The sequence below is a fragment of the Symphalangus syndactylus genome, chromosome 22 (genome assembly GCF_028878055.3).
Source record: "Symphalangus syndactylus isolate Jambi chromosome 22, NHGRI_mSymSyn1-v2.1_pri, whole genome shotgun sequence".
NCBI classification, from domain to species: domain Eukaryota; kingdom Metazoa; phylum Chordata; class Mammalia; order Primates; family Hylobatidae; genus Symphalangus; species Symphalangus syndactylus.
In genome coordinates, this window is record NC_072444.2 from 12773870 (window position 1) to 12796286 (window position 22417).

Sequence of the window (22417 nt, forward strand, 5' to 3'; positions counted from 1 at the left end):
GATCTTCTTTAAGCCCAGCCTGATTTCTTCTAGGTCCAGGTGTATGAAAACGTCACCTTTTCTGACAGTGGAGAAACAGCCACCGAGTTTTCATGCAGGCCACAGGGAGGAGCTCGTTCTGGAGAATAATACAGCAAAGAAGACTTGTGAGTGCAGCCTTGAAATGATTCAAGGCCGTACCTCGCCCCTCCTAAGCAACTCTCCAAACTGCGGTGCCGCTGTGGGGAGTGTGGCAAAGCTAACAGCAGCTTCTGCCAGAAGGGAGTGCCCGTCTGAGAGCCTGCGGCCACCATCTAGAACAGGGATACGGTAAACTGTCTGTTGTCTGAAGGAGGGGGCCTGTGGGGAGAGTGATGGGCCTGGTGGCCCCAGAATCTGCCCCTGGTCCACTCCCACCCTCTCCTTTAAGGAATGTGAGCTGCAGGCTTCAAGAGCCCCAGATGTTGGCCACCAGCTTTGCAGCTGCCACCAGCCTTCCCAGGACCAAACTGATGGCCGTGGCCAGGGTAGGAGGAGCCAGCAGCATCCCCCCACCATTTTCTGGGGGAGTCCAGGACAAGTCACACTCTCTAGCCTATGCAAGGTCACTTGTCTGGCCAGGGTAGCCAGGATGGCCGGGTGCCCCTGTGGGTCATGCCAACCTCACCTCCTTCCCCGCCGACCGTACTCTGTGTATGGGAGAGGGAGTGATACCACAGAAGTTCTGGCACCTTCCTGATCTCCTTTTGCACTTCCAGGTGTCATGATTTCTGCTCTTGGGGACCTCAAGGTCAGCAATGTCACCTACAGTGTCCCAGAGAAGGCTGGGTTTCCATGTGCCTGAATTTCCACGTGCGCTGGCCGCTCAGTGGTTCTGAATGGGGTATGGGGCATATCTGGCTGCTGAGATCCCACCGCAGACCTAACACACAGAATCCTCTATGCCCTGGGCCGGAACAGGACTCCCAGATGCCCCCTAACAATAGCCATGTGAGACCCCCTTCTTCTGACACAGCCCCAAGAGCCAACAGACCCAGGATGAAGCCTCATGATGTGTACAGCCTTCAGCAAATGACTGAACCTCTCAGAGCCTGTGTGCTCGTCCCCAAAGTAAAGATAACACCGGCACCTACTCTGTAAGGTCACGAAGAAAACATGAGCTAACTCAGCCCAGGGCTTCACACAGACTACATGCCTAATAAATGGCAGCTCTTATCGTGCTGTTGCTGTGTGGACAGAGGGAGTCCACCGTGAACGACCACCTTGCCTGCTTTAAGGCTGGAGTCTCTCTGCTCCGCCTTGCTAGCCAAGTCACCCCTGCCGGTCAGGGTTGCCACATACGGGTGTATAGCTTGTGCACTGCACAAAGTGCTAGCACCGGAATTGGGGCCTAAATCCAACGTGACTCCACCTCTGAGCCATGTATGTTGGCATAAGAGGAGTCCTGCACTGCAAGGAGCACATTTTGTCGTCTGTCCAGGAGCACCTCGCAGGCAGTGACGGCTGCTGTGAACCCCGGGCTGGGCTTGCCCCAGCCTCCACCAGTCCCAGAACCAGGGTCGGTGTTTGCCAAGTTCTGTCTCGAGCCCCAGCTCAGCCACCCTGAGAAGGTAGTGGCCAGCGTCTGGCTCTCAGTACCTCCCCGACAGGAAACTGCCCAACCCCGCCCCATGCCTCCACCTGGTCCTCGCAGGCTGCGGATTCCTTATGTCTCTGCCCGACATCACCACTGTCCCTGATGGGGTTTACAGGCTCAGGCGTAGGTGGGAGAGGAAGAAGTTTCAGGTGGGTGGAAGAGAAGAGAATGGCATTCTACTAGAAGCTGGTTTTTAATTTGCATATATAGAAATGCACATATAGGCTGGGTGCAATCTCTTACGCCTGTAATCCCAGCACTTTGGGAGGCCAAGGCGGGTGGATCACTTAAGGTCAGGAGTTCACGACCAGCCTGACCAACATGACAAAACCCCGTATCTACTAAAAATACAAAAATTTGCTGGGCGTGGTGGTGGGCGCCTGTAATTCCAGCTACTTGGGAGGCTGAGGCAGGAGAATCGCTTGAACCCAGGAGGCAGAGGTTGCAGTGAGCCGAGATCGCGCCACTGCACTCCAGCCTGGGCGACAAGAATGAATTTCCATCTAAAAAAGAAAAAGGAATGCACATATAAAAATATATTTTTTATTTTTACAATATAATTATATATATAGAGAGAGTGTGCATGTGAGAGAGAAGGAGGACAACTTGAGAAGCTTGAACATCTATTTATTATTAGATGACATTAGGAAATGATTGGTAGTTTTTTTAGATATTAGATTATGGGGCCGGGTGCAGTGACTCATGCCTGTAATCCCAGCATTTTGGGAGGTCAAGGCAGGAGGATTGCTTGAGGCCAGGAGTTTGAGACCAGCCTGGTCAACATGACAAAACTCCATCTCTACTAAAAATACAAAAAATTAGCCGGGCATGGTGGCATGCATCTTTGGTCCCATCTAGGGAGGCTGAGGCTCAAAAATCACTTGAACCCGGAAGGCAGAGTTTGCAGTAAGCCAAGACCATGCCACTGCACTCCAGCCTGGGTGTCAGAGCGAAACTAAACAAATATTATGGGCCAGGCACATTGGTTCACGTCTGTAATCTCAGCACTTTGGGAGGCTGAGGCAGGAGGATTGCTTGAGCCCAGGAGTTCAAGACCAGCCTGGGCAACATGGTGAAACCTCATCTCTATAAATAAATAAATAAATAAATAAATAAATAAATAAATAAATGTGTGTGTGTGTGTAATTAAAATTAGCTGGGCAGCTGGCATTATGGTGTGCACCTGAGGTCCCATCAAGTTAGGAGGCTGAAGTGGGAGAATCACCTAATCCCAGGAAGTCAAGGCTGCAGTGAGCTGAGATTGTGCAACTTCACCCCGGCCTGGGTGACACAATGTTGAATTAGTGAAATGTCATAATGTTTACAGCTTACTTTGAAATGTTTCGGAATACACAGATAAAACAAATACAGCAAGTGTCAGCAGCTATCACATCTGGTTGGTGGCTGCGTGGATACGTCTATGGAGATTTGTTAGATTACTCCTCCACCTCTTCTGTATGTTTGAAAATTTTCATAATGAAAACGTCTACGTAATTTCAGGTGAGAAATAGCCTCCAGGGTCACCTCAGTTCTCTTGTTCCCTCCCCACCCTGCACTTCTGTCTTTACCTCCGAGAGGAATACCCCTGAGCAGACCTTTGCCTCCTTTAGGTGTGGGGGCAGGGGTCCTCGCAGGGTGACGCATTAGAGCCACTCAGAAGGGCGGGCCATTCACCGTCTCTGACTGTGCCTCCTGGAGCAGCTGACGATGTTCTGCTCATGTCCCCCGCATCTCCTCAACCTCAGGGATACTCCTTTTGGAGTGAGAAGCTCCACAGAAAGATGTTATTTGCTTATTTTGTATGATTAAAAAAAGGAGAAAAAGTAGACTAGTCCAACTGTCCATCAATAGGAAATTGGCAGGAAAATTTAACAGCTGTGTGTTAGTACATCCCGTCATGCAAGTATGTTCATGATACGGTGAAGAAAATAGCAACTGCAAACACTGTGTATTATATGATGCTTTAAAAAGAAAACATGGGCCAGGCGTGGTGGCTCGTGCCTGTAATCCCAGCACTTTGGGAGGCCAAGGTGGGAGGATCGCCTGAGCCTAAGAGGTGGAGGTTGCAGTGAGCCATGATCACGCCACTGTGCTCCAACCTGGGCGACAGAGCAAGATCCTGCCAAAAAAAAAAAAAAAAACAACTAAAGAAAAGAAAAAAGAAAACACTATATGTATAATCATGATGTATTTCTAAAGAACGATCTGGAAGGTGGCCTAGGGAAGGAACTGTTCACAGTGGTTTCTTCTGGAGAGTGAGATTAGGTGGGGCAGGAGAAACTTTCACTTTTCATGTCAAACATGCCTCCATTTTTGGAATCTCTTTACAATTCTAATAGCGCACATCTCAGAGCACTTATTACATTTCAGGCACTGTAATGATATCTAGTACTCACATAGCACCTCCTATGTGCCAAGCACTGTTCTAAGGGCTTCACACACATTACCTCCTTGACTCTGCACACAATTTATTCCATGTTACGATCATCTTTCCCAGGTTAAAGATCAGCGACGGCCGGGCATGCTGGCTCACCCCTGTAATCCCAGTGCTTTGGGAGGATCATTTGAGACCAGGAGTTGGAGACCAACCTGGACAACATATTGAGATCCCGTATCTACAAAATATTTGAAAATTAGCCAGTTGTGGTAGCAGTCACCTGCAGTCCCAGCTACTTGGGAGGCTGAGGTGGGAGGTTTGCTTGAGCCCAGGAGGTCAAGGCTGCTGTGAGCCATGATGGGGCCACTGCACTCCAGCCTGGGCAACAGAGCAAGACCTTGACTCAAAAAAAAAAAAAAAAAATAGAAAAAAGAAAAAAGAAAAGGAAAGGGAAAAAAAAAAGAAAAAACTGAGGCACAGAGTAGTTGAGTAACTTGCTCAGGGTCACACAGCCAGGGATTTAAACCTGGACAGTCCCTCTCTACTGATAGTGCCATTACAACTCTATTCTGTTGCCTCGGAGGCCTTGTTTCATTGGATCCTCACAACAGCTCTCCCAGCAGGTCCTTGCCTCACTGAAGTACTCAAAGAGCAGCTGAGGACGCTGACAAGACACAGTTCAGGTACGAAGGTGATTGAAGGCCGGCGTGAGGTTTTTCCTCTTCTCTTCTTAGCAGAAGGAGAGGACCCCAGAGAAATAAACATCTACACATGCATGAGGTCCCACCAGCAGCAAAGCACTTTCTCTTCCAAGGACGCCTCTCGTGACACACAGTGTTAGACCTGGAAGTCAAGGGGCCCAGCTGTTCACTCAGCAGATGAGGAAACTGAAGCCTAGAAACAAATGGCCAAAGTCCAGATGAGTTTGGGATGGCTACTCCCTAAGGCCAGGGCCTTGCCGGGGAAAGGGGGCAAATGCAGGGCAGAACTGTCCCCCTCAAGGCTCCTGGTCTTACCTTCTGCAGGTGGCAAGGACTGAGTCTTGAAGTCCTGTCTCCACACATGCAGCAAAAGTGGCCCGTTTGGGGACCCCTGTCCAGCACTCACTCCACCCCTCGCTGAGGCCTGGACAGAGAGGTGTCGCACTGCCCCGGAGCCACCCCGTAGAATTCTGAGAATAAGAAGTGGTCCGACACCCAGGAGGAGACACACCCAAATGTTCACAGTGACAGATCTGGGGTGTGAAATTGTGGGTGATTTTTATTTCCTTCTTTGTACTTTCCAAATTTTTCAGTGGTGAACATGCATTGCTATTATAATTAGAAAATAAAAAAACAGACTGGACTTTTTTTTTCTTCAGGAGAAACCAAGGACATATCACAGGAAGTATTTCAGCCAGTAAGTGTCAAATGCGCGAACCAAGAAGGGGAAATGGGAGAGGCAGAGAGGTGGAAAACCAGCATTTGCCGGGTGCCTGCGCTGCAGGAACTGTGGTGCCGGGAAGGCGGCATTGCGGCCTCTTCAATCCTCCCAGCTAACCTGGGAGTTTGGTGCTGTGATCTCTGTTTACCAATGGGGATACTGAGGCACTACAAGGAAAGCAGCTTGCCCAAGTTCACCCAGCCAGCACGTGGTAGAGCTAAAATTTGAACCAGACTGTCTTCCTACAAGGCCCCTGTCCTCTCCACCTGCCCATGCTGCCTTTCCAAGAGGTGGTAGAAAACTCAATTTCAAAATCAGTTTGGCCCCAGGCACAGTGGCTCACGCCTATAATCCCAGCACTCTGGGAAGCCAAGGCAGGAAGATCACTTGAGGTCAGGAGTTCGAGACCAGCCTGGCCAACATGGTGAAACCACATGTCTACTGAAAATACAAAAATTAGCTGGGCGTGGTGGCAGGTGCCTGTAATCCCAGCTACTCGGGAGGCTGAGGTAGGAGAATCGCTTGAACATGGGAGGTGGACGTTGCAGTGAGATGAGATGGCACCACTGCACTCTAGCCTGGGTGACAGAGCAAGACTCCATCTCAGAAAACAAACAAACAAACAAACAAACAAAAAACAGTTTGGTTTAAAATCATCCAGCAGAGGACCTGTCATCCGGGGCCTCCCAGAAAAGAGCCTCCAGTCTTCACTATGGACGGTCTCCTCCAGGCAGCATGGTACTGAAGCCCAGAACCGTGCCTGGTGCTTATTATTTGCCACTATCTTGATGACAGAGTGTCATTTTCATGTTCTGGCACCCTGCTCTGCCTGGTGGCATTAAGGTCTAATGTAGATGGAGCTGAAGTGGACTTGGTCTACCATTGTCTTGCTAGTAGCACTGAAAATCGGTACAATCCGAAGAAATAGCCACAAATGGGTTGAGATCTTTTGACTCAGGAGTTCCATTCCCAGGGATACATTTCTAAGAACTACTTCAGAAATAAGCTGTGTGCACAAGGATGTTCGTATCAGTATTAACTACACAAAATTTAGTCATTTACTACAAAATCAACTCACTAAATTTGCAAAAACTTTACAATACAGCATTGTGAGGGGAGATGCTATAAAACATGATCTTTTATAATAGATAATGGTCACCAGCCTCTAAAGGCCCCCCAAAATCCTTGCCTCCTGGTAATCACATCCTTGTGAAGTCCCCTCTCACACTGGATAGGGCTGACATGGCGACCAACAGGATATGATGGAAGCAACCATGAGTGACTTCCAACGAGAGCTCACGAAAGATTTTGCAGCTTCTGCCTTGGTCTCTTGACCATTCACTCTGGGGAAAGCCAGATTCATGTCAAGCCATGAAGAAACTCAAGCCACACTGTGGAGAGTCCCCTGTAGAGAGGAAGGAAGACCTCCTGCCAACCGCCATGTGAGTGATGAAGTTGGAGATGGAGACCCTTGAGCAACAGTCAAGCCCCAGTCAGATGTCTGCAGCCCTGAAGGACATCTCAGCCGCAACCACACGAGAGGCTCAGCTAGGCTGCTCTTGAAATTCCTAACGCATAGAAACTATGCAAGATAAATGTTATTGTTTTAAGTCACTAGGTTTTGGGGTAGTTTGTTCCACAGCCATAGATAGAATAGATAGATGGCTCATACAGCGGGGTCCCATAAGGCAATGAGAGTGAATGAACTATTGCTATGCACATCAATGTTGGTGAATTTTATAAACCTAATGTTGAATAAAAGCAGCAGATACCAAAGAGAACATACGTCTTGGTTCATTTTCTGTTGCTGTAACAGAATACCATAGATGGGGTAATATAAAAAGAAATGTGCTGGGCATGGTGGCTCACACCTGTAATCCCAGAACTTTGGGAGGCCAAGATGGGTGGATTGCTTGAGCTCAGGAATTTGAGACCAGCCTGTGCAACATGGTGAAATCCCATCTCTACCAAAAATTTAAAAATTAGCCAGGTGTGATGGTGCATGCCTATAGTCCCAGCTACTCGGAAGGCTGAGTTGGGAGGATGGTTTGAGCCCAGGAGGCAGAGTTGCAGTGAGCTGAGATTGCAGCACTGCACACACTCCAGCCTGGGTGACAGAACCAGACTCTGTCTCAAAGAAAAAAACAAAAAAAAAGGAAAGAAAGAAAAAGAAAAAAAATTTATATCTTATAGTTAGGGAAGTCCAAGACTGAGGAGCTGCATCTGGGGAGGACCTTCTTGCTACATTATAACATGGCAGAGGGCACCACATGGTGAGAGGGCAAGAGCATGGCAGTTCAGGTCTCTCTTCCACTTCTTATGGGCCACCAGTCCCAACCATGGGGGGGCCCACCCTGATGACCTTATCTAATCCTAATTACCTCCCAAAGCCCCTTCCTCCCCTCCAAATGCCATCAACATGAATTTGGGGATCGTTTCCAATGCAGGAAATTTGGGGGACACATTCAAACCATAGCAACATACTTTATGATTTTATTAATCAAAGGTCAAAAATGGTCCAAATTAATCTATGCTGTTAGAAATCAGGGTAGTTGTTATCTTTGGAAGGGGGAGGTTGGTGACTGGGACAGGTAAAGAGAAGACCTCCAGGTGCTGGTAATGTCCTCTTTCTTGATCTGGGGACTGGTTACATGTGTGTGCTTAGTTTTCACAAATTCAAACTAAGGCTGGCCGCAGAAGCCCCCAGGATTTTGGACGGCCGAGGTGGGAGGATCACCTTAAGCCAGGAGTTTGAGACCAGCCTGGCCAACATGGTGAAACCCCGTCTCTAGTAAAAATACAAAAATTAGCTGGGCGTAGTGGTGGGTGCCTGTAATCCCAGCTACTTGGGAAGCTGAGGCAGGAGAATTGCTTGAACGCAGGAGAATTGCTTGAACCCAGGAGGTGGAGGTTGAGGTGAGGTGAGATTGCGCCAATGCACTCCAGCCTAGGTGACAGAGTGAGACTCTGTTTCAAAAAAAAAAAAATTCTAACAGAGCTGTACATTTAGGATTTGTGCACTATTCTGTGTGTGCTGTGTACAGACTACTGTGTATCCCAATAAAAAAGTTTTAAATATTTACATATTGTGTATTTCAATAAAAGTGTTCTTAAATTATCATTTTATGCTCACTGTATAAAATCTAGACACACATAATCAGGCTTTTGTCAGTGAAACCGGCAGAACCACAGGAGAGTCCGTACAATGATTTGCGGCCCCGTGGAATGCACACGCACATGGAAGGCAGGACGGAAACAAATGGAATGTTTGTGTTGGGAGGCAAGGATTCTGGGTAGCTTTTAAGTATTTCATTGAAGAATGTATTATTGTCAAAGAGAATGAAAAAAGGGCCTAGAGGTATCCTACATTTCCACATAGTGTCTAACCAAAAAGTAAAATATAGACCTCGAAGGAATATGCTTTTTATTCACCAAAAAATTGGCCACCCAGAATAACTCCTTCCCAGAGATTTTACAAATTGTTCAAGTGTGGTTTCTCTAGCAGAATCAGCTATTGAAACTACCATTTTCCTTAAGACAGAAAAGTGGAGATCTACTCGCCACGCTCGCAGTTCAGCCAGGCTTGGAGGGAAGCCACGCCAAGCGGGGAGAGAAGGTGTCGGCGACATGCTGGGCAAACAAACAGCAAGTATCAATTTGCTGCAAAGTAAGAAGGAAATGTGTGGGCCTGGAGGATCCTTCCTGGTGCTGATAGAATCAAAGCAGAAACACCACGCTCAAATCCCCAAAGAGGCCAGGTGTGGTGGCTCATGCCAGTAATTCCAGCACTTTGGGAGGAGACTCACTTGAGCCCAGGAGTTCAAGATCAACCTAGTCAACATAGCAAGACGCAGTCTCTATTAAAAAAAATAAAATAAAATCCCCAAACAGCTGCAGACTCAAGAAATATGGGAGAAATTCTTCAGTTTCACTGAGCAATGAACTCTGGATTTCCCACAATAGCTATCCAGAAGAAGTCCCATGTAGTTCTTGTGAGAAATAAAACATTCCAATATTCACGTATCATTGTGAAGATGTAGAATCTGTGTTTAGCAGCCCCTCCCATATGTCATCATCTTGCTCGAAAATCTTCAGTGGCTCCCCCAGCTTGTGACCCCACAGCACAGTCTTTTTTTTTTTTTGAGATGGAGTCTCGCTCTGTTGCCCAGGCTGGAGTGCAGTGGTATGATCTCGGCTCAATGCAACCTCCGCCTCCCACTTTCAAGCAATTCTGCCTCAGCCTCCCAAGTAGCTGGGACTAGAGGCGTGTGCCACCATGCTTGGCTAATTTTTGCATATTTAGTAGAGACGAGGTTTCACTATTTTGGCCAGGCTGGTCTCGAACTCCTGACCTCATGATATGCCTGCCTCAGCCTCCCAAAGTGCTGAGATTACAGGTGTGAGCCACCATGCCCAGCCAGCACAGTCTTAAAAGGTGTCTCTGACTGGGCCCGAAAGTGCAGGTTCAACTCACCATGCACCCAAGACAGTGTCTCCTTCAGCTTCCAGGCCAAGACCCCATTGTACCCTTCACCTGGGAACTCCCTTCACCAACTGGTCTTTACAGGGTGAAGGGCTTTCTAAGCTTCAAAGCCGTGGAAGAAGCCACAAGGGAAATGTTTGCCAGATCTGTGTCACATAAAAATAAAAACCTCTAGTATGATGAAAAAATACAAGCAAAATTAAAACGCAAACAACCGGGAAAAAGCTTGCAGAAATGCCACAAACAGATGGTTAGAATCCTTAATTTATACAGAGCTTACATAAATGGATTAAAAAAGACAAAAGTGTCCATGAATAAAAGGGTAAAGGACATCAACAATAAAACACAAATACAAATGGCCAATAAATATTGGCAGGGAGTGGCGTGGGGGAGAATGTTTAATCTCTCTAAGGGCCAAAAAAAATGCAAAATAGCAATGAAATAACATTAAGTCAGCAAAGATACTGCTCTCTGTTAGCCGAAGTGTAAGAAGATGGCATTTGCACAGGCACTGGGGGTGTGTAAACTAATGAAGTATTTTTGCAAGCCATTTGGTGAGATTTATCAAAAGCCTGAACATATTCCTACCTTTCATCCACTTTTTTTTTTTAACATTTCCTTAGAAACTCTGGCAAATACTTTGGTGATATTTATCATTCTCCTTAAAAATGTTCATATTTCCAATTATTTCCTCTGAAACTTAGAAGTTGAAGTACAGTCAAAGCGGTATGTACAGAGATGTCCACTGCAACATAAATGTGTGGTGATTAAAAGCCGGAAACAACCTCGACGTCCTACAGTCGGGAATGAGTGAGGTGATTATGATGGGTCCTTGTGATTGAAAACGTCAGGCAAATAGCCTTAAAATAATCAAGAGAGGCCAGGTGCGGTGTCTTACACCTGTAATCCCAGCATTTTGGGAGGCCAAGGTGGGCATATCGTTTGAGCTCAGGGGTTTGAGGCCAGCCTGGGCAACATAGAGAAACCTCGTTTCTACAAAAAAATACAAAAATTATCTGGGCATGGTGGTGCATGCTTGTAGTCCCACCTAGCCGGGAGGGTGAAGGGGGAGGACTGCAGGAGCCCAGGAGGTTGAGGCTGCAGTGAGCCAAGATTTCACTACTGCACTCCAGCCTAGGCAATAGAGCAAGACCCTGTCTCAAAAAAAAAAAAAAAAAATCAAGAGTTCCAGATGATGTGGGAAAATGCTTATGGTATAACGGATTTGTAATAGAAATTAAGCTCTAAAATTCTTAAAGGAAAAAAAAAATTCTCGCCAAATGGGCTGGAAAACACACTATAAATAGTCGTCTCTGGGTGGTAAATTTGGGGGAAATTTGCATATGTGTTTCTTTACTCTTTTCGTTACTTTCCAAAACTTGTACAATGAGAATTGCTTTGATAATCACTTAAACAATTCAAAACCTGTACAAAAAAAAAAAATCCTCCCTGATATCCTTTTGATTTTCCTAGTGAAAAGTTCCCTTCATGAATCTTCATAAAGTAGGTTCAATAAATTTTTGTGAATGGATGAATAAATAGTACTTTTAGTCTCTTGAGAATCGTTTCTCACCTTCTGCTTTTATGGCCCAGTTATTTGTGTTCATGTCTTTTCTCCCTTGTGATCCTGGAAGCCTCTTAAAGGCAGAAATCACATGTCTTCATTAATTCACATCCAGCCAAGGCCTTGCACCCGGGAGGCATTCAACAGTATTATTTTTTAATGAATAGAGCATGCCATATAGTTAAGTGCGTGTGTTTTAACATTAGATAAATATATTTTTAAACATGAGATCAACATTCTGGTTGCCAAGGATTATTTGTTAAGCCCATTCCTTAGGAAGTCAGGGAACTCCCTGAAAGCCGACAAGAGGGGATAAAGATGTCATTCTAGTAGCAATTCTGTCCCAGCCTAGTTGCCATCATATGTTTATGCTAAACACACTGTCTGGTCTAAGGAACCCCCATTCTGCAACCAACAGAGCCTTGGGTGAGTCACTCACCCTTAGCTCTTTCTTCAATGAGACGAGGGTCCTGGAATATTTCTAGCTTGATGTCACCAAGGTTTCTTAAAAAATCTGATAATGCGAGCTGGCTTAGAATTTCAAGTAAGGTAACTTTAGAACACTGCAGATTGAACAACAAAAAATCTCTATTGATAATCAAATCAATACTGTGCACCAGTGATTTGGGCTTCACTTTATGTACATTTTTTACATTTATTTACATTTTCTGACCAAAAATAAATAAATAGTAAGGGGCAAACTCATGATGCTGGCATAAACCATAGAATTCTTGGAAGATCTGTAAAGATTAGCAGCAATTCCGCAGTAAATTATTTAAGAGATGAGATTAAATCTTTTTTCTTTCTTTTTTTTTTTTTTTTTTTTTGAGACAAGAGTCTCACTCTGTGGTCCAGGCTGAAGCACAGTGAACCTAGTTCACTCAGCCTTCACCTCTTGAGCTCAAGCGATCCTCCCACTTCAGCCTCCCAAGCAGCTGAGACTACAGGCATGAGCCTCCGTGCCCAGCCTTTAAATCATTTTTTAAAAGCATGTCTATGAAGGAGGGGAATGGAGAGGGCCCTGGGCTTTTCTCCTCTTGCCCCTTCCTTGATTGGGAAACCTCCATTCCGCCACGTGAGAATGAGTCTGCTGGCTTACAGTGACCTCTGCAGACGGCAGGGAGTTGCGTGAACATCTCTGAGCCAAGGAGGGGGAGAGGCCCCTTTTGCCCTCCCTGACCCCTCAAAGTCCCCCCTGCCAAGCAGGACCCTTTTACCCAGAAATGTGGTGCCAATGCACTTGGTGCGTGGTATTGGAACCATTTGGTTCTGCTTGCATTGTGCTCATTAGGCTCCTAAACTTCCTGCTGGAAAAGGTGGCACGTGCCTGTAGTGCCAGCTACTCAGGAGGCTGAGGCAGGAGGATTGCTTGACACTGTTTCTAAAAAAGTTAAAAAGAGAGAAGGAGGAGGAGGAGGAGGAGGAGGCGGAGAAGAGGAGGAGGAGGAGAAGGAGGAGTACACCTGGGTAGCTGGGGAGCTCTGGGCGGTTCCACAGCTGGGCTAAGAAATCAGCTTCCCTGAAGGACACAGTGAGCCAAGATTGCACCACTGCAGTCCAGTCTGGGCGATGGGAGTGAAAGCCTGTGAAAAGAAAATAAAAAATAAAAGAGAAAAGAAAGAGAGAGAGAGAAAGGAGGGAAGGAGGGAGGGAGGGGGGAGGGGAGAAGAGGGGGGAAGAGGGGAGAAGAGAAGAGAAGAGAAGAGAAGAGAAGAGAGAGAAGAGAGAAGAGAAGAGAAGAGAAGAGAAGAGAAGAGAAGAGAAGAGGAGAAGAGGAGAAAAGGAAAAAAGAAATCAGCCTCCTCGAGTCTCCTTAAACCCTGCACAGGGGAGGTGACAGCAACCAACCCAGTGCGATGTTAAGCTCTGGAGCCAGATGACCTCTATCGGTTCCTGGTGTGATCTTGGGCAAATTATTTAACCTCTCTGGGTTTAAGTTTCTTTATATAAAACAATGGGGACAAGAATAGTCCCTTCTCTAATAGACTGTTGAGAATATGAAAAGACTTGAAACATTTTAAAAACTTTAGCACAATAACTGGTACATCGAGTTTAATGAAAATTATTATCTGACTGAGGAAATTAGAGAAAGGAAACACAGGAAGAAACTGAGGTTTATCTACTTCTTATTTTATAAAAAATTGGATCAGAAATGTGTCACTGGCTTCCCCAAAGGATGTCCCGAGGCCGTCCCTCCCCATGGATGGGTGCCGCTTCTTCTGGCAGGGAAGTGAGGCCCTTCCGAGTCAGCAGAGCCGGGACCGCCCCGCCTGGAACCGTGGCCTCTTTTTCTGGTGCCCAGGCGGTCCCTCCCGCGGTCGGCGCTCCGGCCTGTGCCGGGCGTCCAGGAGGGCTCGCTCGGGCTCCCGCGCGCGCTCTCAGAAGCGGGGAACTGGCGCCTGGCGCAGCGGCGGGGGCGCTCTCGAGTCCCCAGGCAGTGATCGGGGGCCCCCGGGGGAGGGACGCCGCTCGGGGCCAACCGCAGCGAAGCCCTCGCCCTGCCGCGACTCAACCGCCGCCCAGCCCTGTGGTTCCGCGGGCGAAGCGCTTCCTCTAGCTGCCAGTGGCCGGCCGAGAACCAGGGACGTGCAGAAGTGCCAACATCGAGGCCCACGTGCGACCTGACCTCGCGTGGACATTGGCTGGCTCCGTCACACCCAGACCGCTGGCACTTCCCACCCCACCCCACTAGGGTGTGAGCGGGTCCCTGCCCTGCCCAGCCGGGGGAGGCCCGGAGGTGTCGGTGCGCGGAGGTGTGGGTTCGCAGCGGCGCCGGGGAGCGTCCGTTCGACACAGGAAGGAGGGAAGGAGGCCGGAGGCGCCTTCGCAGCGCGCAGCAGCCCCAACAGATCTGATAAAGAGGAAGGAAGCCGACAACGCTACTGATCGGGTCTGGCAGCTCCCCAAACTGACGAGGTCCTGCAGTTGTCCCAGCCCTGCTTGCAGAAATGGCGCCGAAAGGAGGGGAACCGCGGCCCCTGCTGGCCACTTCGGAACCGCACCCGAGTGGTGACAGGAAGGCGAGCAGGGGCTTTAGGGACAAGGCCGGCTGATGCCTCTCGCAGCAGGAGGTGGGGGATACAGGGCCCCTCTGGGCCCGGGACCTCTACCTCCTGCTTGGTGCGAGAGATCTGCTCCTCAGGACAAACCAACCAAATGTGCTCTTGGCCGGGCGCGGTGGCTCACGCCTGAAATCCCAACACTTCCGGAGGCTGTGACAGGAGGATTGCTTGAGGCCAGGGGCTTGACACCAGCTTGGGCAACAGAGCCAGAATCCTGTCCCTATTTTTTTTTTTTTTTTTTTTTTTTTTTAAAGAATCTGTATGTTCCAGCTGGACCTCTGCTTACCTGGCAACCAACTACCTCTTTTAAGGAGGAAAACAGACACACTTTTAAAGATCGCTGAGCACTATCTGCATATTGCTATATTGCCTAACTTTGACTGTCATTTACTAGCTGTGGGATTTTGAGCAAGTTTCTTTTCTTATTTAGAGACAAGATCTTGCTCTGTTGCCCAGGCTGGAGTGGAGTGCAATGACACGATCATAGTTCACCGCAACCTCGAACTCCTGGGCTCAAACGATCCTCCTGCCCCAGCCTCCCATGTAGCTAGGACTAGAGACTCTCACCACCATACTCTGCTAATTTTAAATTTTTTTTTTTTTTTGTAGAGACAGGGTCCTGCTTTGTTTCCCAGGCCTTGAGCAAGTTTCTTAACCTCCACATGCCTCAGTTTCCTCATCCATAAAATGAGAATAATAGTCTCTATCTCATAAGATTGTTAAAGAGACTAATATATGTAAAGTGTTTAGAATAGTTCCTGGTATATAATAAGCACGTGTGTTAAATTTAAAAATTTAGATTTTCAGGCAGGATGTGGTGGCTCACGCCTGTAATCCCAGCACTGTCGGAGGCCAAGGCAGGTGGATCACTTGAGGTTAGGAGTTCGAGACCAACCTGGCCAACAGGTTACAATTTTGTATTTGTAAAAATACAAAAATTAGCAGGGCGTGGTGACGGGCACCTGTAATCCCAGCTACTAGGGAGGCTGAGGTAGGAAAATCACTTGGACCTGGGAGGCAGAGGCTGCAGTGAGCCAAGATCATGCCATTGCACTCCAGCCTGGGCAGTAGAGTGAGACTCTGTCAAAAAAAAAAAAAAAAAAATTTAGCATGGGTTGTAGGCTACTGTAAGTAGTTCCTTATTCTGGGGATTGTCTTGGTATCTTTCAACTATTTATTTCTAGTTTAATTCCACTGTGGTCAGAAAACGTATTTTGCTTTTCATTCCTTTGAAATTTGTTGAGGCTTGTTTTATGGGTCGGCATAGGGTCTGTTTCACTAAAAGTTCCACATATACCTGAAAAGAATGTACATTCTGCAGTTGGATATAGCATTCCATATGCATCCATTAGGTCACGTGGTTGTGTTATTCTCTCTTCTGCTATTCCTATGTGTGTACGTATGTGCACATGCACGTGTTTTCCTCCTTGTTCTATCAGTTACTGAGAGCTATGTTAAGAATCTCCAATTATGAGGATGAATTTGTCCTCATAATTGCAGACATTTCTCTCCTTTTAGCTTAGTCGATTTTTATTTTATTTAAAGGTGTTATTAGATACACAGAAATTTAGGACTGTTACATTTTCATAGTGAATAAACTGTTCATGATTATCAATGTCCTATATTGTAACACATCCTTTTTCATCTCCGGTAACATTTGTTGCCTCAAAACCTACTTTGTATGATAGTCACATCTTCTTTCTTTTTATTTACTGTGTCAATGAATTAACTATTCCATTCTTTAATTTCACCCTTCTGGGCCCATATATTTGTCTCTTGTAAATAGCATATATTAGGTTTTGATTTTTTTATCCAGTTTGACACTTAACATTGTTCAGCCCATTTACATTTCATAAATTTACTAACAGTATTGGATTTACAGTTAACCTTTCTCTATTTTTCCAATTTGTCCTATCTTTTGTTCGTTTGATCCTCTTGTCCTTTCTTTTGAATTGAATTTTTTAAAACTTCCATTTCCTCCTTGAGTCTTAGATTTTTAAGTTATTTATTCTTGTAGTTCTTTTAGTAGTTACCCTAGAAACTGTGATATTTATCCATGATTTATTATCATTTTGTTAAATTGGTACTTTCACCACTTCCCAAATAATGTAAGAATCTTACAAGTACTTAACTCCACTAACCTTCCTTCCATCACTATTGTTATATATTTTTTGTATTTTTAGTAGAGTCAGGGTTTCATCATGTTGACCAGGCTGTTCTCAAACTCCTGACCTCAGGTGATTCCGCCTGCCTTGGCCTCCCAAAGTGCTGGGATTTGAGCCACCACACCTGGCCTGTTTGGTGTTTTAATAGTTTTTTATGGTTGTTGCAGCAGTAGTATTGTGTTGCTGTGACCTATATCCTACCCATCAATTACTGTAAGTTTTTATTAAGTCTTGATATCTTGTCAGACAAGTTCTCTTTCCCCATCTTCAAATATATGTTGGCTATTTGGGGGCATAACTCTTCCACATGAATTTTTGAATCCATTTATCTAGTTTCCAAAAACACCTGTTAGGATATTGTTGGCAAATATATTTATAAGTAGTCAGAATTTAAATTTTCATGCTTTTGAGCTCTCCATCCATGAATATGGTATGCTTATCCACTGAACAAATTTCTATTAGGCCTTTCAATAATGTCTTGTACTTTTCTCCACAAAGAAATTGCACTTAAAAAAAAAAGATACAGGGTCTTGCTCTGTCATCCAGGCTGGAGTACAGTGGCACAACCATAGTTCACTACATCCTCAAACTCCCGGGCTCAAGAGATCCTCCTTCCCCACCTCCCGAGTAGCTAGGACTACAGACTCATGCCACCACACTTGGCTTTTTTTTTTTTTTTTTTTTTTTCTGTAGAGACAGGGTCTTGCTTTATTGCCCAGACTGGTTTTGAACTCCTGGCCTCATGTAATCCTCCCACCTTGGCCTCCCTAAGTGCTGGGATTACAGGTATGAGCCACCATGCTTGGCTAGCAATTGCACATTGTTTGATTTGATCCTCACTTAGAGATCTCTTTATTCTTTTTTTTAAAGCACTTTTTATTAGAATAGGTAATATATTTACCAATTTCGAAAAACTTAAAAGTATACATCGATAATTTCCCACCCCTTTACCTCAGGCACCCAATTCTCCTCCAGAAAAAAAAACAATGTTACCAATTTCTCTATTGGCTTTCAATGTGCTTACTATTTGTATATAGTAGTTATATTAAATTTTGTCACTCGATCTTGCAACTAGAAATCCAGCTGAATTATTTTTAGTATTTGTAAGTTATTTTGGATTTTATACACATAGACACCATTAACATCATCATTACCTGCAAAGGGCAGTCATTTTGTTGCTTCTTTTCCATTCCTTATTCCTTTCACTGATGTTACTGCATTGGCTAGGATATCTCTAAATAAAGTAGCTGTTAAAGTAACTGGATAGTAGCTGTGATAGAGGACAACCTTCTCTTATTCTTGACTTTTAACTGGATCACTTCTGTTTCATTTGCTATAGGTTCTCAATAAAAGTCTTTATCAGGTTAAAAAAAAAAGTTACCTATTTTGCTACGAGTAACATGAATATTTTAATCAAGTTATTTTCTGTACCTATTGAAATGATCCTAAGGTTTTTCTCCTTTAACCTATTAAATGTGCTGAATCACCTATAGAAAAAAAATGCTAGTCTCAAAACACTTTTACCTCAAATTGTTGTTTATTTTCATGAGGGGGGAAAAAAGAATCCTTTATGATAGTGAAAATATACTTTATTTTTTAATACAATAGCTGCCAGCAATATACTGGTGTTGATGTTCCAAAGAGAAAAGAAAATACATGTATTCTATAATAAGCTTTCATTTGCCTGTCAAGAAATTATAAAGAAAATACTCCAATTCTGTTCAACATTACGGCTTGAGGAGTTGAAATTTTTCCATGATAAAAATATACTTTGTGTGGCCCAAACCTTTACTATTTATAAAGGATGGAGTTTTTAAAAGCCCACATATATCAATAACGAATGCTCCCCTCTCTTTGAATTAAATGCTTAAATTCAAATTAATGCAAGAAATTGGTGAATCATTAAATGATGAAATTTGTATCAAAATGTTCATGAAAAAATACATTTCCATTTCCTCTACATTTTTACTTTGTAGTTATTTTCTAAATGGGTTTAAGTGCACAGAAATAAATGCTATCTACATGCAACTCTGGAGAGATTCAAAACACAACAGAAGTAAAGTTAACATGCCTAAATCCTAGAGTTGATCCACTTAGTGTAAGAATAAATGTCAGAAATCTCTTAATTGTATACAGATTGCTCAAGGATTTAAAGATAAACTGCGAAAGCCAAAATTACCAAGAAATAAAATCTTATTTGAATTTTATCACAAAAGTTAACAGTCCTAGTAAAAGACAACAGAACTGTATAGAATAATCTGCATCTACATCAAAAAAGGGAAGTTTTATCAACTAGAATAGAGAGCTTTCCAACTGTTGAATACAAAAATTTCTCAGAATCTCTTGGAAAACAGATCCATTCAGACTCCAATCTCCTCACTAAAACCTCCTCAGTAAAATACAAAAGGTGTTTAAATGAAGGGGAATGGATTCGTTAGTTGTAAAAATAAAATCAGATTATTTCCATTATGTCAATTCATATACTGCATGAAGTGTCTACCATGAAAACTTTTCCGGCGTTGGTTGAAAATCACCCCCGGCTCTGGCCGTGGCTGCGGGTGAGATTCGGCGCCCAGAGCCTCCGGGGGCCTCAGCTCACCGCGCGCTGCCCCATGTGCGGCGGTGAAACCCAGGCCCTGACAGGCGCCGCGGCCTCCCCACTGGGTGCGGCCGCTCGCGAGGTCTGGCCCCTGACTCCTGACCCCGACTGCATACTCCTAACCCTGTTTTTTCTCCGCAGGACACTGGTCCTCCCACGCCTGAGACCGACGTCGCCAGGACCGCGGGGTCGGAGGAACTTAGCTGTCCCCCGTCTTTCAAATAAAGCTGTTTGTCTAAAAAAAGAAAAAAAAAAAAAAAAGAAAAAAAACAAGAAAACTTTTATGTCCCAAATTTCTCAAGATGTTAAACTATGCTCTTTCCACAAACATACAATGGGGTTAAAGCATGTTGCTGGATCGTCCTTTTTACTAGCTAGCTTTTGTCCATTTACCAATTTCCATTTCATTTGACTAACTTCCCTGATAAAGTGGTATCTGTCTTTCTACAGAGAAAAATAATTCTGTCTTCATCAAAATCACAATAGACATGCCTTCCTTGAACATTTAGAGGGATGGCCAAGTGTAATCACTGGGTTAATAAAAACAGGAGAATATCCAAAATGAAAATATTTTAGTTTCAAAATGAATTTTCATCACTGTATTCTGAAGAATGGAGCTCTTTCCTCTGTTAGCCCTCCACCCCGCACCACTCAGTCCACCATTCACTGGAAAGAACAAACCTCACTGCTCTTGAATCTTTTTTATACTTTAAGCTATGAGGCAAGGTTCAGAATCACCAGAATGAATCCCAAGTTGCCACTATTTAAAAAGTAGGTGAAGAGTGATAATGCCTGCCTGTGTACTGGTGCAGATGGGACACTTTCACCCACTAAAACCACTGCAAAATAATTTCTCAACAGATAACTGAATAGTGCATCTTCCTTGAACCAGATAAATCATACAATATTTAATTACCAAAAAAAACCAAGCGGGTACTCAAACTTTTGATAAGCAATAAAGAGTTCTAAGAAAGGTAAGGCAAAGAATCTCCCTGAACCAAATGGATACAACATGGAGATTTTCTTATCTTTCATACTAAGCTAATTAACATTAGGTTCAAAAAATGCAGTACACTTATAAAAAGCTGCTTTCATAAAGCCAGTGCTTACTAAATGTTAGCATATCAAAGTGGGAGAAACACTGCCATTTTAAAGCAATAAACAAAATTTCAAGAAACAGCCTATGAGAAATAGCACTTCCTATACAAATTAGGTATAAAAAAATTACCAAAAATGTGTTATAGTCACAATCACAGTCTTTGGAGTAGTATGTAGAAAGTCTGGTTTTGTTTTTGTCTTTTAAAAAAGAGTAAATACATAGCGAAGTTTTATTTTCAGCAAGTTCATCCTCCTTTGTTAGAGCACAAATAATTCCTGGTTTAGGGCTTCAATTAAAAAAAAACCCCGAAAAACAAAACAAAAACATGCAGAGTGCTATTCCTCAACATGGCTGTTGGAAAATATAACTCCAGGAAGTGCAATGAGTGAGATTAGGCAAAACTACAGTAAATACACATTCACCATAACTATAACTTAGTCCCAAAAGAATAAACAATCCTCTATATAAGGTAAATGGGGTGAAATGAGAAAATTGGTGACCTGTGTTTTACCTTTTTTTTATATAGGCTGGATAATGCATTCTTTAGGTCATCTACATTAAATGTACTTTAGAAACAAAAATTTACTTGGTATTTTGACAAACCCACCCTTCATTCCTTAGGTTAATTTCTGTGTTAATTTTTACATTACTAATCATTGTACTGTTATAGCTAAGTCGACTAAAATCAGTTATGTAGTGTTGCTCAAAAGATGTACAAATAGCAAGCTCTATGATTACCTAAAAACAAGCTTTTTAAAATAAAGAAAGCAATAAAGTTCTAAATGAATGGCACAGGGCAAAACACATATAACAAACGTATTTAGACAGAGTATCAGGTGCCCATCGGTTTCTCTTATAAAGATAAAATGCTTGAGGAAGGTCTTGAGAAAACCCTCACTCCCTCTAAACTTTTAGCTTCTACATGGTGTCAGATGTTACAACTGGTATGAAGGATAAATGCTTTTAGGCAAAAGTAAAAATCTATCTACAAAGCAATATAGCAAAATCTGTAGTGACGTTTGTAGAAAGCTCTCTTCTCTGGTGGTAATATTCGTTAGTACATATCCAGGATAGACTAAATTGAAAGAATATTTCTGATACAGTAGCAATCCTTTCATATACTCTTACTAAATATTACTAAAAATTCCAAAAAATACATAAATATTCCTTGTACCTGCATTATGCACCAGTTTGGGGCTGCCTGATAAAGTCATGGCTACTATTTTTAACAATTAAACATTGCACCTCAAAAGTTCTGCCATCTATACACAGTGAATGGACACAATGGTGAGGGCTCCTGAGAGATGGCAAGCTACCTCTAAAGTGAAAAGTTTGTGGTGGAGTGTCTCCAAATTAAAGAGAGGGGAACCCAGGTAGGGGAGGTAGCCAGGGTAAAAGGATTTTAAAATAATACTGCTTAGGAGTGTATATTTTAAGATAACTACTATACCTTGTCTATCCTTGATCCTAATCTTCAATAACTGCATGTTCGTGCAAAATACAATTTCTGCTCTATAGGAAGGAGTAGCCTGTTAGGAAAAGCATATTCTTAGGGGAAGACATGAAGACATCTCTTTTATAAACGCGATTTTACTTGGTGAGTCTTTTGGCTACGTCACTATATGCTATTTCAACCTCCTTATCACTGGGACAGGTATTGGTGAACTCGTCCCTACTGTATGCATTAGTTAGGTATCTCCAGATGCCAGTCATTTCTTTTGGAATATCAAAGTTGCGGTATTTTTTGGCCACCACCTGAAATACAAAGAGATCAAAAGTTAACAGACTTATTTTCCATGTCTTGTAAACTAGACATATCTCTGATTTTGGAGCAAATAATTAATGCTCTAAAGCTTTGAGAACTGCTTCTATTTGAAAAGAAGTCCGTCACCATCATTCTAACTAGAGTTTTAAATAATGACCAAGACTGCAAGCTACACCAGGGATTTAGAAGTGTGACAGTGACTGCAAATAACTGCCTTGGACACCCAGAAAGATAGCCAAGTATAATCACTGGAAAATACTTCTCAA

General features: G+C 43.9%; 1 protein-coding gene and 1 non-coding gene across 3 annotated transcripts in view; one reads left to right on the forward strand and one right to left on the reverse strand.

Annotated features, from left to right (window-relative positions):
• Positions 1–18206: 18206 nt before the first annotated feature.
• CLIC4 (chloride intracellular channel 4) overlaps positions 18207–22417 on the reverse strand; it is a 95079-nt gene continuing 90868 nt past the window's right edge. For both annotated transcript variants that reach the window (XM_055262711.2, XM_055262712.2), the window contains exon 6: positions 18207–22141. In XM_055262711.2, the coding sequence (XP_055118686.1) occupies positions 21977–22141 (165 nt within the window). In that variant the 3' untranslated portion in view covers positions 18207–21976. The remainder of the gene's footprint in view (positions 22142–22417) is intronic.
• LOC129472801 (small nucleolar RNA ACA64) lies at positions 19207–19333 on the forward strand. Its single transcript, XR_008654074.1, has one exon. It is a non-coding gene; the product is annotated as a small nucleolar RNA ACA64 (small nucleolar RNA).